This window comes from Eleginops maclovinus, chromosome 4, assembly GCF_036324505.1.
Source record: "Eleginops maclovinus isolate JMC-PN-2008 ecotype Puerto Natales chromosome 4, JC_Emac_rtc_rv5, whole genome shotgun sequence".
In the NCBI taxonomy this organism is placed as follows: Eukaryota; Metazoa; Chordata; class Actinopteri; order Perciformes; family Eleginopidae; genus Eleginops; species Eleginops maclovinus.
The window spans coordinates 35671051-35688276 of NC_086352.1; the positions used below are offsets into that span (position 1 = coordinate 35671051).

The 17226-nt window shown below is 43.1% G+C and overlaps 2 protein-coding genes across 2 annotated transcripts in view; one reads left to right on the plus strand and one right to left on the minus strand.

Moving 5' to 3' along the window:
- aldh1a3 (aldehyde dehydrogenase 1 family, member A3) overlaps positions 1-17226 on the plus strand; it is a 54687-nt gene that overhangs the window by 17894 nt on the left and 19567 nt on the right. The gene's annotated exons all lie outside the window — the stretch shown is intronic.
- LOC134862652 (E3 SUMO-protein ligase ZBED1-like) lies at positions 4878-7176 on the minus strand. The gene is made up of 3 exons (XM_063880659.1): positions 6759-7176; positions 5469-6088; positions 4878-5291 (listed from the first exon to the last, which is right to left on the minus strand). Exons 1-3 carry the CDS (start codon positions 7174-7176, stop codon positions 4878-4880), a joined length of 1452 nt encoding a protein of 483 aa, XP_063736729.1.

Genomic DNA, 17226 nt, shown 5'->3' on the forward strand with positions numbered 1-17226 from the left:
TTTAATGTCCAAAAGCAAGGGGAAGCCCCCCCCCCCCCCCCCCCCCCCCCCCCCCCCCCCCCCCCCCCCCCCCCCCCCCCCCCCCCCCCCCCCCCCCCCCCCCCCCCCCCCCCCCCCCCCCCCCCCCCCCCCCCCCCCCCCCCCCCCCCCCAATGACCCAAAGCCCTCAGTGATTCCCTTGGCCCCCGACTTGACCAGCTAAAGTAGGAAATTAGTTAATATAGCCAGAGTGTTTGAACATTTTAATAGCGACATACAGACAGACAGCAGTTACAGTCTCACTGTATTCACCCTATTCTCCATGGTTACAAGGGCGGAGCCATCTTGTTTATTTTGTGCTAGTACTTCCGGTGGAACAGCTGAGGCGTTCGCTAACATTAAAAGCAAGGGCAAAAAGAAGTCAGGTAAAATGACGAGTATAATTTGTGCAGTCCGTGGTTGCCATAACAATTGGAGAAAAAGAAGATTGTCTCTTCAGCAAGAGTGTTTTACTCACGGGAAGAAGCGAATTGAATGCTGTGGGCCATCGTTTCATCTATATCCGCCTCTAGCGTTGAGGAAGACCGGCGTCTTTGGCTGAGGGCACTTCACTTAAAAAAAACTCCAAAAAGACCCTATGTCTGTTCGTTTCATTTTGTGGATGGTAGACCTACTACCCAACAGCCGTATCCCGAGAATGGCTTGGGTATGAAGCTCCGGTGCGACGTCCGCGACGACAGCTTGTTAGGCAATCAGGTAAGTTCTCAGAACATACTTTGCCATAACGCGAGTTAGTAGCTGTCAATGCCGGGGGGTGGCAATGGTATTATCCGGGACCTTTCCCGGCCCAACCATCGACCTGGCCTGATTGGCCCATGGGGAAAATAGTTGTAACTAATTTTTTGTCACTTATCTTATTCTTGCATTAATATCAATTCAACTGTAGTCTGCATAAATTCACCATAGCAGCGCAGCCGCCTGCTGCATCACAGCAGATTAAATAGGTTCTACCATGTAAGGGAATTCTCTCCTCCCAAATGTTTCAGATGGTTTGGCCCACGGCTCGTCTTTTAAATAACAACGGCGCGAAACAGAGCGCGTCAGTGATGGAGGGTAGAAAGAGGCCAGGTGGAACGGAGAGGGCTAAGCTTAAAAAAGACAGGAGGTGGCAGCCAAATGTGCCAAATTGACAGATATGTTCTCAAGACAAGCTGGTAGGTTACTGAGAGATATGGATAATTAGGCCTGGTTGTGAATTTGATCAAATAGGCTATAACGTGGCGAACGTTTGCAATGTCAACTCAACTGTCATCTGACTGCTTTTGTTGTTAAATATGTAAAATCTCACAATTTATATGATTTAGAAGTGTATTCCTATATTCAAAGAAGAACCGAACACTTTCTTTACATTCCAGTTCTGATGAACAATTGCTTAACGCTTTATCACACTGTATCTCCTCATCAACTGTAGCCTGCATTCCCACAGGCGCGCACATGTGGTTACTAACGCAATATTAAATAGGGGACGATCACATTTGTTGTTTGATATTTGTTATTAATGCATCTCAAACATGCAATTAAAATAAATATAATTATTTAGAAGTGCTGTATGCAAATATTGTACATGGTTCGCGTGTGCAGGAACAGGGGCAGCGCGAGCACGTTGGGGTGTTTAGTTGCCTTTTTTAATTACTGGAGAGTCTGCACGCGCGTTCTATCTGCGGGAATCAGCATCATGTTTCATGTTCAAGCCTTCCCCTCCCATTTATTATAATGTGAGCTGAGCCCGCTCAGACCCGTGCAGGGAATAGGACTGTTCTATTTTCAGTTGCAATGAGCACTTATCCGGACACCGCGCGGGCACGACGCTTTGATGTGAAAGGAAGAATCTGTTTTCTTGTCGATTTCTATCCATTTCGGACTGAGCACGAATGCAGATGCAGAGATGTTCACGTCCCGTGCTTGCTGTGTGTAAACGAACCGAACACTTGCTTTACATTCCATTTTTCCATTTTTTGACAAACAGTTTCAAATGTGCTGTCACGCTTATCTCCTCTGCAACTGTAACCTATTTCGTCTCGCCGTCATATCGTGCATTTCCACAGAGGCGCGCACACTGTGGTTATCAACTCACTATTAAATATATTTTTTATTGTTATCGATTGTTTTCTAGCAACAGCTCAGCAGACCACTTCCAGTGCTACTGATGATCCCAAGGAGGGCACGACTACTGAAGGGCCAGGTAGAGGAAGATACTGTAGTTAGTCAAGATAGACATTTGTGATGTAAAATATTGGCATAGAGAAGAAAACCATGGTAGGGTGGTAGACTAAATCATGCAAATCATTTAACACAACCACAATTACAGTAAATAAATAAATGAATTAATCAGTGAATAAAAGGATAAATAAAGTGTGTCATGTTTTCTAGCAACATAGACAACTCTTAATGAAACTTTTCTGTAGCCTCAGAGGATCAGGTGCAGTCTGAAGGAGAATGCAGTAGGCATGGAGAGGCCAGGACCACAGAGGAAACAGGTAGCAGGATTTAAAACGAACTAATTACTTGAAATGCATCAAAATAAGCCCAAATGAAATAAGTAATCACTTCAATCAATAATTAATCAATAATTGTCTATGTGACTAATTGCTATAATATAGGAGAGTCAGATGCTGAGAGGGAGGCTCGAGGAACCTTAGAAACAGCAGGAGTGCAGCAGGAGATCTCACAGGCAGCCAATAGCATAGATGAGGAGGCATTTGATTATTTTTCTCGTCCTCAGAGACAAGACCTACAAATGTTTTTTAGTTTCCATCCTCAGCAGCCACAACACCCCTGTAGCCAAAGTGTTCTACAACAAACAAGGCACCAACCGCAAATGGTTGACTTTCAGTGACAAACAGAATCACTGTACTGTTCTGTTTGTTTGGCATTTGCGCCACCTGCTAAAACAAACAATCCCATCATTAAGGGTGGTATGAAGGCATGGAAACATATCCATCAGCGCATTGAAGAGCATGAACAAAGTAAGATACATAGGAATTGTGCAGATGCTTACTTTCTGATGGCCTAAAGATGCAAATGTAAACAGCCTTTTGGCAGGCAAACAGATGTCTTTACATCATGAGAAAGTTAAACAGAAGCGCCAGGTAATGGAACGCATTGTTGATGTGGTTAAAGTCATTGGAAAATGTGGTCTTAGTTATCGAGGGGATAAGGCAGAGGCTGCTTACACCCTAGAAAACACTGCAGTCAATCATGGCAACTTTTTAGAGTTGCTACTGCTTTTGGGCCGATATGATCCCTGTCTTCAGCAACACATTAGAAGTTGCATTGAGCAAAGCAAAATTCACCATGACAGTGGGGGAAAAGGAAGAGGGTCTCTTGTGACACTTTTTTCCAAGGACATAGTCAACAAAGTGGTGGATGTACTCAAAATGTTGAAAAACGCAGAATCGCTGATGAGGTCAGAGAGGCAGGCATGTTTTCGGTACAGATAGACACTACTCAGGATGTGTCATCCACAGACCAATGTTCTGTCATACTAAGGTATGTGACAGATGTGATTCATGAGCGACTGGTTGCTGTGGTGGATTGTGAGAAGTCCACAGGTCAGCATTTCACTGACCTGTTGAAACAGACTTTGGATGATCTCAGCATTGATATTGGCACATATGTGGGCAACTCCACTGATGGTGCTGCCAATATGCAGGGCCAATATCAGGGGTTCTCAGCATTGCTCTCTGAACTGGCCCCTACACAGATTCACATGTGGTGTTATGCCCATGTGTTAAATCTTGTTCTGACAGACACAACAGGCAGTGTGGTTGAAAGCACATCACTTTTTTCCATTCTGAATGATGTGGCAGTGTTTCTGAAGGAGTCGTGGAAACGCATGCAAAAGTGGGAGGAGATGAGTGAGGACAGACGTCACCGGAAATTGGCTCCAATAGGAGCTACAAGGTGGTGGGCTAAGGATCAGGCCCTTACAAAGGTGTTTGAGAGCTTTGGCGATCCAAGGGATGCTCTCTATGTTGACCTCTTGTTGACCCTGGTGGCAATTGAAGCGGATGACACTATGAAGTCAGTGGCCAGGGCCAAAGCAAAGGGGCATGTGGAAACCCTTTTGAGATATGAGGTTATACTCACAGCCCAGATTTTCCTCCGCATCTTCAGGCACACCTCCCCTCTATCCAAGTATTTACAGACACATGGGATGAATATTTTGTCAGCTCAGCGTTTGGTTGAGGGGACAGAGGAAAGCCTCAAAACATTTGCCAGGGACTTTGAGGGAGTTAAAGGAGCAGCTGATGTGTTTGTGAGTTGGGCCAACAAGAAACTGGAAGAGGCAGACAGTGAACTTGTTGTGGAGAGTTCTCTCCCAGAAAAACGACTCAGAAAAAAGAAAAGAATGCCAGGAGTAGGGCTGAACGATTTTAAGAAAAAATTGAAATTGCGATTTTTCTGGCAGAGATTGCGATTTCGATTTCAACCACGATTTTTTTTATTGAAACAAGTTTCAGTGTAACAACAAAGTGGAGCAAAAAAAAGAAGTCTTACCTTAAAAGTAGTGCAAAATGGCTCAAAGGAGCTAGCTTATGAACCTCAACATCAGCAGCAGTTACAGATATTCAACCCGTGTATTCAGAAACCTGTGCTTCTTCTTCAAATAAAGTGGCAAGAGGAAGTGAAATGTAAAGGTAGTAAAAATAAATAATAATAATAATAATTAAAAAAGTTTAAATGACCCTACAGTTTCCTCATCAACAAAAGATGTCCAACTGGTTAAATTATTTAACATCTAGTCGGTAAACAAAAGATAAGTAAAAAAGAGTGAACACCTTTTTAATGGAACAAAGACATGTCAGGGTAAGGTGCAGAAGAACAACAAACAAAAATCAATAAATCTTCCCCTTCCCCAGATTTTTGGCCAAGAAAACCAACATGTCAACCTTTGCTGGCTTCAGACTTGCACGCTGACATGTGACAATATTGCCACTGGCACTGAACAGTCTCTCTGATGGTGCACTCGTTGCTGGTATGCAAAGGTACTTACGAGCCAACTTGCTAAGCCATGGGAAGTTGACATTGTGCACTCTCCACCAGGCCAGTGGATCTTGCTCTCCATCAATGGTAGGAGTTATGAGGTAGTTGTCCAGTTCTGCTTTAATGGTATCCTCCAACTGCACAGTAGAGGAAGCAGGGACCGCCTTGGTCTTGAAAAAGCTGCCCAGTGACCGCTTTCGCTTTGTAGAGGTGGATGGTGGTTCTTCTTCTGCACTCAGGGGCATGGGATGGGTTGTGACACACAACTGCAACACACAGTAATAAGAGGCATCAATGTTTTGCTATCAGTTGTGATTAAGACCAACGAGGCATTTTGTCTAAAAGTTTAAAATGTCAGTAGAGTATAGTTCAAAAATTAAAAATTAAAAACACAAATACAACTTTGTTTTATTTTGAAACAACAAAGAAAAAGGAAAGCTTACCTTTTGTGCCACCTGTTCCATTTCCATCTTCACTCTGTCTTTGATGTATGGGACATTCTCTTCACTTATGTAGCTCTTCTTGAATCTTGGATCAAGGAAGGATGTGATGTCCAAGAGCTCCTGTGTCACTGGGTCGCTGTATTTCTCTTCAATGTAGTGGAGAGCTCTTGATTTGATCTCCTTGGTGAGATTCGTGTCCTGGTCAGTTTCAGCAAGCGTTGCTGTTCTGAGGAGATGGAGCACTGGCTTCAGGTATGACACGCTTACGTAGTCCTCACCTGAGAGGGCGTCTTTGAACTCCTGAGGAGGACCGAGGGCATTGTTTACAGATTCAAGGACATCTGTGTCTTGCCAAGTGGGGACCAGGTGCCGCGTCTTCCTGTCTTCAGACAGAACCTGGCACAGTGCCTTGCTCTGCTCCAACACCCTCCCAATCATTTTCTGCCCGGAGCCCCATCGTGTCGGACATTCAGTGACCAGTGACTGTTGAGGTAGGTTCAAGTCTTGCTGTGCCTGTTTTAGTGCCGCCTTCTTCTTCCAGCTGTGAGTGAAGACCGCAACCAGCTGCTTGCAAAGTCCTGTGGCCCGTTTGATTCTTTGCTCATCTTTGACAGCATTTTCTGGGGGAAAACATTACATGTATTACAGTATGAAAAGCCATAAGGATAGCTCATAACACAGTATTCATATCATACCATTGATTACATCTGTTGTCATCTTGTATTTAGTTCAATGACGTTTTTTTAGCAGCAGACTTCAGGTGGTACTACCACAGGAAGTTATTGCCCATAAATTAATTTGTAATTGGTAATTAATGCACAAGCAATTAATATGCTTCTTAGATATTCCACTAAAAACCAAAAAATCATTTAATCCGTATAGTGGCATCAGCTGATGTTGCACCACCCTGACATGTGCTACTACTAAAACACGTTAGCCGTTTATTGTACCAAAAACACGTTTCCCCCTCGCACCGATACACACATTACATGGCCTCACTAATCCCTAATCCTTAAAACGTGCACACACACACACACACACACACACACACACACACACACACACACACACACACACACACACACACACACAAAGCTTACCGATGAAAGGGTTCATTTTTCTCCCTAGGATAAACAGTATGTTAAAGTAGCATTGCGCTAACAGTTGGTCAGCTAACGACAGCTTGACAACAAACTTCCCGGCGCTTCGTCCCCAGATAATACGAACTCTCACACTTGTAGTAACCTTGTAAACATACACACTCGCACAAACACACATTCTTGTACTTACCAATTGCAAGATGCAGCCTGTGTCCAAAGCACTGCAGTCTGGTCCATTGGTTAAGTCCCATTGCTTTGACCATATTTGAAGCGTTGTCTGTTGTTATGCACGTCTGGGCCTCTTCTTTTAGACCCCAGTTGGCCAAGCACTCCTTCAGCCCCATGGCAATATTCTCCCCGGTATGGTCAGTGGGGAAGTATGCTGTCTGCAGGCAGCGGCTACACAACTCGAAGTTGGCGTTGACGAAATGCACGGTCAAACTCATGTAGGGCTCGGTCGTTCTGATTGACCACAGATCAGTAGTTGACGCATAAAACTCCGTGTTTTCCAGCTCATTTACAACTTTGGCATTACATTCTGCGTAGAGCTGTGGGATGGCAACTTGATTGAAGTATGTGCGGGAGGGCAGAACATACCTCTTATCCATTGTGCGTAGCAAACGTTTAAATGCGTCTTTGGTCACGGTGTTTACAGACACCATGTCCTTCGATATGTAAGTCGGGCAGTGGTAATCTCCTTGTGTCTTCGGCTAGTTCTTTCATAAGGCGTCACACTGGCGAACAATGATGTTATTGTTGGCTGTTTTGCCGAAGTATCGCTGCTGCTTGATGTTTCACAGTTCTTTTCGCCATGCACTCATCATACAAGTTCAGGTGGTGATTCTCAAGTGGCGATGTAAATTGGTGGTATTGCCACCCGATGTAGCCACTTTTACACGACATGTTTGGCACAACACCTGTTTCTGGTGTTCATCACTGGCCTCAAATCCAAAATACTGCCAAATGACCGACGTGCTGTTTTTCTTTGCTATTAATTTCGTCGGCTCCGCTTCTGCTCCTGCTTCAGCCATGCTTGAAATTGAATGACGAGCTACACACTGACTTGGGTGGCGAACACGTGATCTGGTCACGCGCAGCCTGCAGCTTTCTGATCAGTAGCTGACACAGAGCCTTGGGCATTCATGTGAAATTATTGACGAAATTATTATTATTGTTCTGCCCTCCATAAGCTTTTGGTAGCTTTGGGTTTTATATGTGGGGAAATACTGCCACCTAGTGGACAGTATTATTTACAAAGTCACGCAGGTTTAGTTTCTTTTTCATTGACGAGTTGACCTCAGTTAGAAGAGCACACGGATTCAGCCACTGCCGAAATTCCTCCTCGAAGAGCTACCTTTTCACGCGTGAGCTTTGGACATTATTAGTCTGTAAGTGTCTATCATTTGTTAGTACATTCAATGCCATGTAAATAATTAGGAATATACGATGAATATTAGTTTCTACATGCTCTATGATAATGTCACTTAGCTATGCTAGCTCTCGTGGTATCATGCTATTATCTTCGTGAAATTTATGTATCCTTTGTTTCTGTTTGTTTTCAGTTTTACAAAAACGAATGTCCTGTATAAATACTTGCTTGGTGAACAAAGTAAACGGAAGAAAAACCAACACTTCTTGCCTCGCTTGAGTTCATCAACTTTATTTATTAGACGACAAATTGTAAGCTAGCTATCTAGTTCTGCAAGCTAGAGAACGCAGCACGAGGACTGCATAATTATTAATATGCACCAAGCAAAAACCGCAGCTTTGACGATCCCAAAATCGTGTTGTCTGAGATCGCGATTTTCGGTCCAAAACGATAGATCGTTCAGCCCTAGCCAGGAGAGCTCCAGGAAGATGACCCACCAGTCTCACCTTATACTGCATTTGAGGTCAAGGTCCATAATGTTATTCTGGACACAGTTGCTGGCAGTATCAACAGGAGGTTTGCAGCCAATGCAACACTTGCCTCAGATTTTGCTTGCCTTGACCCAAACAACTTTGCTGAGTTGAGGGAAAACGGAATCCCCAGTACAGCACTGCAAGAGTTAAGCAAGTGTGTATTGAGGTTTGATGACAGAGCGACTGTCAGCAGGTTGCATGACGAGCTGTATAGCCTGGCATCCCAGTGGGAGAGACTGAAAAAGTCTCCTCTGGAGGATTATGTGGTCAGGACAGGAAGAGAGGTCACACAGACTGATGAGGAGGGTAGTGGAATTTCATACATGGAGCCAGAATTTGAGCTGGAGAGCAGGACATGCTCTTCTTGCAAAAACTGTGCTATCTGCGTACTTGATCCTCACACAATATAACCTCCTCACAGATGCTTACCATGTAATCGGGTTGGCTTATAAGTTTCTCTTGACTCTTTCAAACACCCAGGTTGCATGCGAGCGGAGCTTCTCTGCCTTAAAATGTGTGAAAACCAGGCTACGAAGCTCAATGTCGCAGGAACTCCTTGATGCATTTATGCTCATGTGTGTTGAAAAGGACATTTTGATGTCCATTGACAATGACACTGTCATTAACGAATTCGCAAAGACAAGCACTTTGCTGAGGAAACTTTTGCTGTTTTAATCTTAAATACAGTATGTGCAGTTGATTTTGAATAACTTTGATTGTGAAATAACTTTTCTTCTTTATCATTATCTTTATTTTATTTGAATTTGAATTATATATTGTTAAAGTGACGCAAAGTATTATATACCTTTGTTTAAAACAAATAAAAAGCATTGAGAGAGAATTGTTTTTTGTTTGTTTTATCTTTTCATGGACTCAAATTCCTCCTCCATATCAGAGTGGCCTGAATTTGAATTCAATTCCCGGACTGAGAAAATGGCCCACCCCGGCCCTGGTAGCTGTGGTAACATTCTGTTATCGACTGCTTGTCAACACAGTTTTAAACGATTGTAGTTTAGGAGTAAATGTTTTCAAAATAGTGTTAACCTTAGTTAAGCCATGACAACACGGATACATCTTAGTTTTAACTGAGTATCTTCTACCTACTCTTCTTCGCCGTACATCACAGGGTGCCATCTCCTCATGTCGTCCATCCACTCTTTTATTTGACTAGGGTGTTGTAAAATTTCACCTCCACTACTACGAACAGCATCGCTTGTCTCTGCCCAGGTAACATCCATCTTAAAGGTCACACTAAAGGTTAGGTTACACTAGCTAACCGGAACTAGCTGACCGGAAGATCATACACAAAGCGGAAGAAAAAAGCCGTTAAAAATGGGCGGGGCGTAATAGGGTGAATAGCATGTCAGCAGGTTGGTGCCATAGACTGTATATATTGATGGACAGAGGTTCGTCCGTTAAAAGTGAAGCAAGCGCTAGTCCAGAGCCCCCTGGTGGCTGGCTGCAGTACAATGCGTAGCTCCGCCCATTCCCATGTATTTTCAATGGGCAAGTAACCAACTTTCTATGTCACTTTTCTCACCTAAAACAAATTTTGCATCCACAACTTTTTATTCGAAAAAATAGCTTTCAAGGTGCTTCACATCACACCATTTTTCTTTTTCCCGAGAAATTATTTTCTTTAATGTTATTTTAATAAATATAAAAGGGGCGTGGTTACACTTTGATTGACAGTGCAGCCGCTTGCAACCTCCTTCAACATTTCATTTCATTCAGAGTAGCTGTAGGCTCGGCTGTAGTGTTCTTTTGTCAGGCAACTCATATTTGTTTTATTTGCTGTTATTACTTTACATTTATATATTGACAGTCATGTCGTGTTGTGCTGTTGATTGTACTAACAGGCCATCTCAGGGGAGCTCTGTGCAGTTTTTTCGGTAAGTGAATATTAACTTAATATTAGCTAGCGAACTCATTAAAATGACGGTAGCGATAGCTTAGCCGCTAACGTTAGAAAGTTAACTTAATTTGACAGTAATCTATAGATTTTCGGACATCCTTGAAAGGATTATGGTCATATACCAACGAAAAACAGATAGATTTGTATGTTGAAGACGCTCGAAACATCGAGATTTCTAATGAGAAAAAAGTTAACGTTAACGTTTAAATATTCTAGGCTGAATATTTAATGACAGCTGTCACAGCTGGCTTTGCGATGAGGGTGTTTGACGTGCTCTGTGAAATACATGAGGTGAAATTAACAAATAACATTATTCTTAGTGACATTAGGTAGAAGGATGGTTATTATTGTTATTATTTATGTATCTTATTTGACATTGTGCCAGGAATAGCGATCTAGTTGGCAATCTGTTACGTTACGTTACCAGGTTAATTTACCTCAGCATTCAGCGGTACTATGCATTATTAATTTAAAGATAGAACTAGTCTAATCATTGTCAGTATATTGTCAGTTTATTTTATGTAACGATGGTGTGATAGTTCTTAGACGAAGCCGTGTACGTGTACGTGTACAATTAAGTTATTAGCTGGTAAACTGGTGTCTACAATCAAAAAATATAAGCTGTCTGAGGTGTATTTCACAAACACAGACAAGAGGTTTGTTTTACATACGTTACACTTACCGGAGAAAATCCAAATACCCAGACCGAACTGGGCACTGTAGTTTCAGCCAGTTTAGCCCCAGAGAGTCGGACTCGGCCTGTGTGTGTGGTGGGGAACGGACGGAGAAGGGGGCGTGTTTCACTCGATGAGTGGGCGGGTCTGATCGCGACCTCCTCTTCACTGCGCATGCTTCAGATTCTACTGCGCAAGCGTACTTCGAACTGGCTCCAAATTTTCAAAGATGGCGTCGCCTCGGTTGCTTCAATTCTATAGAACACAGCTGAATGGAGCCACTCTGTCCATCTCATAGACTGTATATATAGATGGACAGAGTGGCTCCATTCAGCTGTGTTCTATAGAATTGAAGCAACCGAGGCGACGCCATCTTTGAAAATTTGGAGCCAGTTCGAAGTACGCTTGCGCAGTAGAATCTGAAGCATGCGCAGTGAAGAGGAGGTCGCGATCAGACCCGCCCACTCATCGAGTGAAACACGCCCCTTATCGAGTGAAACACGCCCCCTTCTCCGTCCGTTCCCCACCACACACACAGGCCGAGTCCGACTCTCTGGGGCTAAACTGGCTGAAACTATACAACATCGTCTTCAACATACAAATCTATCTGTTTTTCGTTGGTATATGACCATAATCCTTTCAAGGATGTCCGAAAATCTATAGATTACTGTCAAATTAAGTTAACTTTCTAACGTTAGCGGCTAAGCTATCGCTACCGTCATTTTAATGAGTTCGCTAGCTAATATTAAGTTAATATTCACTTACCGAAAAAACTGCACAGAGCTCCCCTGAGATGGCCTGTTAGTACAATCAACAGCACAACACGACATGACTGTCAATATATAAATGTAAAGTAATAACAGCAAATAAAACAAATATGAGTTGCCTGACAAAAGAACACCACTACAGCCGAGCCTACAGCTACTCTGAATGAAATGAAATGTTGAAGGAGGTTGCAAGCGGCTGCACTGTCAATCAAAGTGTAACCACGCCCCTTTTATATTTATTAAAATAACATTAAAGAAAATAATTTCTCGGGAAAAAGAAAAATGGTGTGATGTGAAGCACCTTGAAAGCTATTTTTTCGAATAAAAAGTTGTGGATGCAAAATTTGTTTTAGGTGAGAAAAGTGACATAGAAAGTTGGTTACTTGCCCATTGAAAATACATGGGAATGGGCGGAGCTACGCATTGTACTGCAGCCAGCCACCAGGGGGCTCTGACTAGCGCTTGCTTCACTTTTAACGGACGAACCTCTGTCCATCAATATATACAGTCTATGGTCCATCTATATATACAGTCTATGGTTGGTGCCTCACCGAGCAGCCGTTCTCAGTGTTTGAACGTGAATATGAAAATTCAGCGATTTTGGATCAAAAATAATGTAAAATTTGTGAAATTAAAAGGAAAATAACTTTATAATACAAACAACTGGATAAATATGATCATTAAATTTATTTCTTCATTTTACTTTTCATGATGACAGGTGAGGCACGGCCTCACCTGCCTCCCCTCACCGAACGTCACTGATAAGGCGCACCGGACTATAAAGCGCATTAAGCGAAATGTTGTTACCTCCAGCGTTGTTATGCTCTATACCGTAGTGAAGAGCAGCTGGGTATTTGACACTCTCTGAGGAAAGAGGAGGGGGAAACAGCGGAGCTGGAGTAATCCTTTTTTATTGTCTTCGAACACCCGACAACGCAGCCAACCTGGCAACAACTTCACTTTCCCAAAATTACTTCTTCCCCACACACACGCCCACCCCGCATGTCGCTCTCCTACACACTCCTTTTCTACATGCCGTAAAACGGATACATATTATATAATTATTAATTATATAACAGAAACAAAACAGTCAGATAAGTCAGTAATAAGTTCAGTTATAACACGTCAAATACAATAACGTTAGCGTATTCACAATAACTCTGAAAATTGTTCGCTTATAACATGTAAAATACAACACAATACTCTCACTTTTTCAGTTCATTCCTCGTCCACAAATCCCTCAAATTCTTCATCTTCAGTGTCCGAGTTGAACAGTTGGGCGATTACGGCATCCAGCATGCCCGGATCCCTTTCGTCATTATCCGAGTCAGTGTCGTTGCTGCTACCTGGCAGTTCAGTGATGATTCCGGCCTTCGTGAAAGCTCGGACCACAGTTGAGACTGATACATTAGCCCAGGCATCCACGAACCATTGGCAGATAGTGGCGTAAATCGCCCGGCGCTGTGTCCCCGTCTTGGTGAATGTGTGTTCGCCTTCTGTCATCCACTGCTCCCACGCAGCTCGCAGTTTAACTTTGAACGCCCTGTTTACACCAATATCTAGCGGCTGGAGTACTTTAGTTTATCCACCCGGAATGATGGCAAACTCCAAATTAGTTTGCTTGCGCATGGAGTCGCAGATCAATAGGGACGGAGATTTGTGGAAAAAGCCATCCGGTCTCTTGACGTAAATTTCTCTCAGCCACTCCCTCATCTTTTCCTCGTCCATCCAGCCCTTCGGGTTAACTTTGCTAATGACGCCGGCTGGGAAATTTTCTTTTGGCAAAGTCTTCCTCTTGAAAATGACCATGGGTGGAAGTTTCTGGCCATTAGCCTGGCAACCGAGAACTACAGTGAAGGATGACTTCTCGTTCCCTGTCGTACGTATAGACACCGTTCTGGTCCCTGTTTTCTCCACAGTGCGGTTCACGGCGATATCAAAGGTGAGGGGAACCTCGTCCATGTTAGTGATGTGCTCTGGCCGGATCTTCTTTTCAGTGATCTTCTTTTCGCAGTATGCGCGGAAAGCGGCCAGCTTTTCTTCGTAATCTTTTGGCAGTTGCTGTGAGACGGTAGTTTGTGTGCGGATGGAGAGATGACGTCTTTTCATAAAACGAAAGCACCAAGAAGGACCGCCTCGAAAGTCATTGATATTCATGTCCCGTGCTAACGCTGTTGCCTTCATTCGAATAGAGACTGTAGAGACGCTTCTACCTGCTGCTCTCTGTTCAATAATCCACTGTTCAATGTTGTCCTCTAACTGCGGCCATCTCGCGTTGTTTCCTCGGAAACTCTGCGTGGTCTTCTTTACTTGGCGCAGGTCATCTTCTTGCTTCCTCCACTTCCGTATCATTGATTCATTAATGTTGAATTCTCTCCCAGCTGCTCTATTCCCATGTTCTACTGCGTGACTGATAGCCTTGAGTTTGAAGTCCGCATCGTAAGCGTGTCTCTTGACCGGTGCCATTTGGTGCAACTCCGCGACGCTCCTGACTACGGTAGCCGTAATGCTGCAAGCGGTGCGGCTTTGTAGTTTACCAAAGTCGTACTAAAACATTTTGACAGCGCCGTGAGCGCTGTTGTACCACACAAAATCACTTCGAGGTCAGTAAGCACAACCAGAATTACCGTAATCCATATATAAAGCGCCCTGGATTATAAAACGCACTGTTGTTTTTTGAGAACATTTAAGGCTTTTAAGTGCACCTTATAGTCCGGAAAATACGGTATTCTCACATATAAATTCCTTTAGTCCAGGTGGGAGAGGGAAGTGTGGAGGGTGAGGGCAATGGCGTCGTCTCTGGACCTATTTGGGAGGGCGAGGGACAGCTTTATATCCATGTCGGTAAGGGGAATAAACATGGTCCAGTGTGTTTCCACCGTGCGTCAATCAGCTGATGTGCTAGTAGTATTTCGGCAGGACCTTTTTCACTTCGGCGGTATAGAAATCCCCGGCCAGCCACAATAAAAGCCGCCTTGGGCCGTGAAGTCTCTGTCCTGTCGATAACACCATACAGCTCGTCCAGCGCTGAGTGGCTGTCAGCGTGCGGTGGAACATACACTGCTGTCACAACCGCTGTCAATTCTTATGGCAAATAAAAGGGCTAGCATCAGTGGCGGCTGGCCAATAGAGGGCGCTAGGGCGCCGCCCCACCACTCACCTCTCACCACATTTCCTTGAATAAGACATAAAAAAATTAAATAAAATTTAAATAATAAAATAAAAATATTTCGAAATATATGTATATATTTTTTTAGATGTGCAAGATAAATATTTCATAGTTAATGATGAGTAAAGTTGTTTCGTTCGTTGACATTGTCTGATTGGTGACGTATTTCCGCCCTGGGGCGCAGGAATCTTTGCCCATAGACTCTTGTTAAAAGTTGTACATGCGCAGTAGCTCCTCTTCAATACAAGAGATAGGACGATGTTGGGGCGCACCTCTCCTGCGCCCCGAGCTGAATGCAGCTGGATTTGGCGGCGGGGCTGACGTCACAGCCTTCTGTCTTAAAGGATGTGTATTGTCCATGTTATATATGATATATATTATTTAAATATATAGATATAGAGATATATCTAGAGATAGATAGAGAGATAGATAGAGAGATAGATATTTATTATATATGTATATTGGCCATCTGTATAGTAATATAGCACATCTGTATATTTGTTCATACTACATCTGTTTATACTATGCCAATTATTCCCACCTCTTTATACTGCCCTTAATCTTTACATAATCACTCTTAACTGCATATACTGTACATACTCTATATATCACACTTGTTTCTCTTTGCACTTCTATCTATCTATAATGTTGTTTTTGTTGTTTTCATTTATGTAAATACACTCGTTTGATACCTTAGTACATGTATGCATGCTTTTTAAAAAAAATACATTTTGGAGTTATAGCCCCCCCTGGAGAAAACTCCACCAGCCGCCACTGGCTAGCATCCTAACATGAGATGCTTTAAATGAGAAGAACAGTCCGAAGAAATAATCCGCACATCTGAGCACCAGTTATTGTTCCCCATAAAGCACACACCTCCTCCCTAACTTTTCCCTGAGTTTCTGGTCCTGGCGAAAAATAAAAATCCGTGGAGGGCAATGGCAGAGTCTGGGATAGAGGGGTCAAGCCCATTCTCCGTAAAAACCATAACATTAGCCTACAGTTCTCAATCTCCCGTTGAAAAGCCATCCTGATTCGGAGTTAATCCAGTTTGTAATCCAGTGACTGGACATTAGCTGGAAGAATACACTGAAGAAGAGGCCATTTTCACACTTCCTCAGCCTCACTAACACCCTAAATCCCCGCTTTCTCTTCGTCCTTGGCCACTCGGGTACAGCAGCCACAAAAACAGGTAGCCATGGCGAGACCCCATTGTTTGCCGGTCTTGGTGACAGACTGCTGTCCACCAAGTTTCTGATGCAAAATAGTTCCTTTCTACCATATTGTATGGTAGAGTTGGCTTGGTCGGCTTGCATGTTGTAAAAAGAGCTAAAAAAAAAACACACTGAAGTGTAAGTAACACTGAAATAAAAAATAAAAAAAAATACTGAGTTGGAGAGGAGCAAGACAGCGCCACCTTTCTTCATGCAGACATAATCTAAAAGGAAATACACCTCTGAAAATTCCATTCTCAACGGGACTTCAGCGCGAACACAGGTGAAAGATGATACATAATACATGTATCATCTATGTATCAATTGTTACTTGGCGCCACCTTGAGTGGCAGCCTGTTTAAGCAGCTCTCCTTTGTTTCAATTTTTTCTTGTCTTTTCTGTATTTTTTCTGCACTACTGCTACTTTTTATTGTACTTCACTTAATTGTAAGTGTTGGGACATTGATTTCCAACTTGTATGTATTACTGGTAGGATTTATTTTAATAATAATAATCCATTTTATTTATGGGCGCCTTTCTAAACACTCAAGGTCACCGTACAAAATCAAACCAAACAAAAAATAAAAATGAAAAACTATCAGTCCATCAATCAAACATTCATAAGAGCAAGCAGTTAAAAATATGTAATAAAACAGTGTACAAGGAGAAATAGAATTAAAGGGAGTAGGCTTGTCTGAATAGATATGTTTTCAGTTGAGATTTGAAAGTGGTAATGGAAGTGGAGGTTTGGAAGTCCTGAGGCAGAGAGCTCCAGAGGTGCAGGGCTGAGCGACTGAATACTCTTGACCCCATGGTAACCAGGCAAGCAGGAGAGAAGATGAGCTGGATGGAGGAAGAGGACCTGAGAGAACAGGTGGATGTCTTGATATGGAGAAGCTCGATGAGATACTGAGGGGCAAGATTGTTGATGGCCTTGAATGTGAGAAGAAGGATCTTGTAGATGATGCAGTATTTGATGGGGAGACCGTGGATTTGCTGTAGGACAGGTGTTATGTG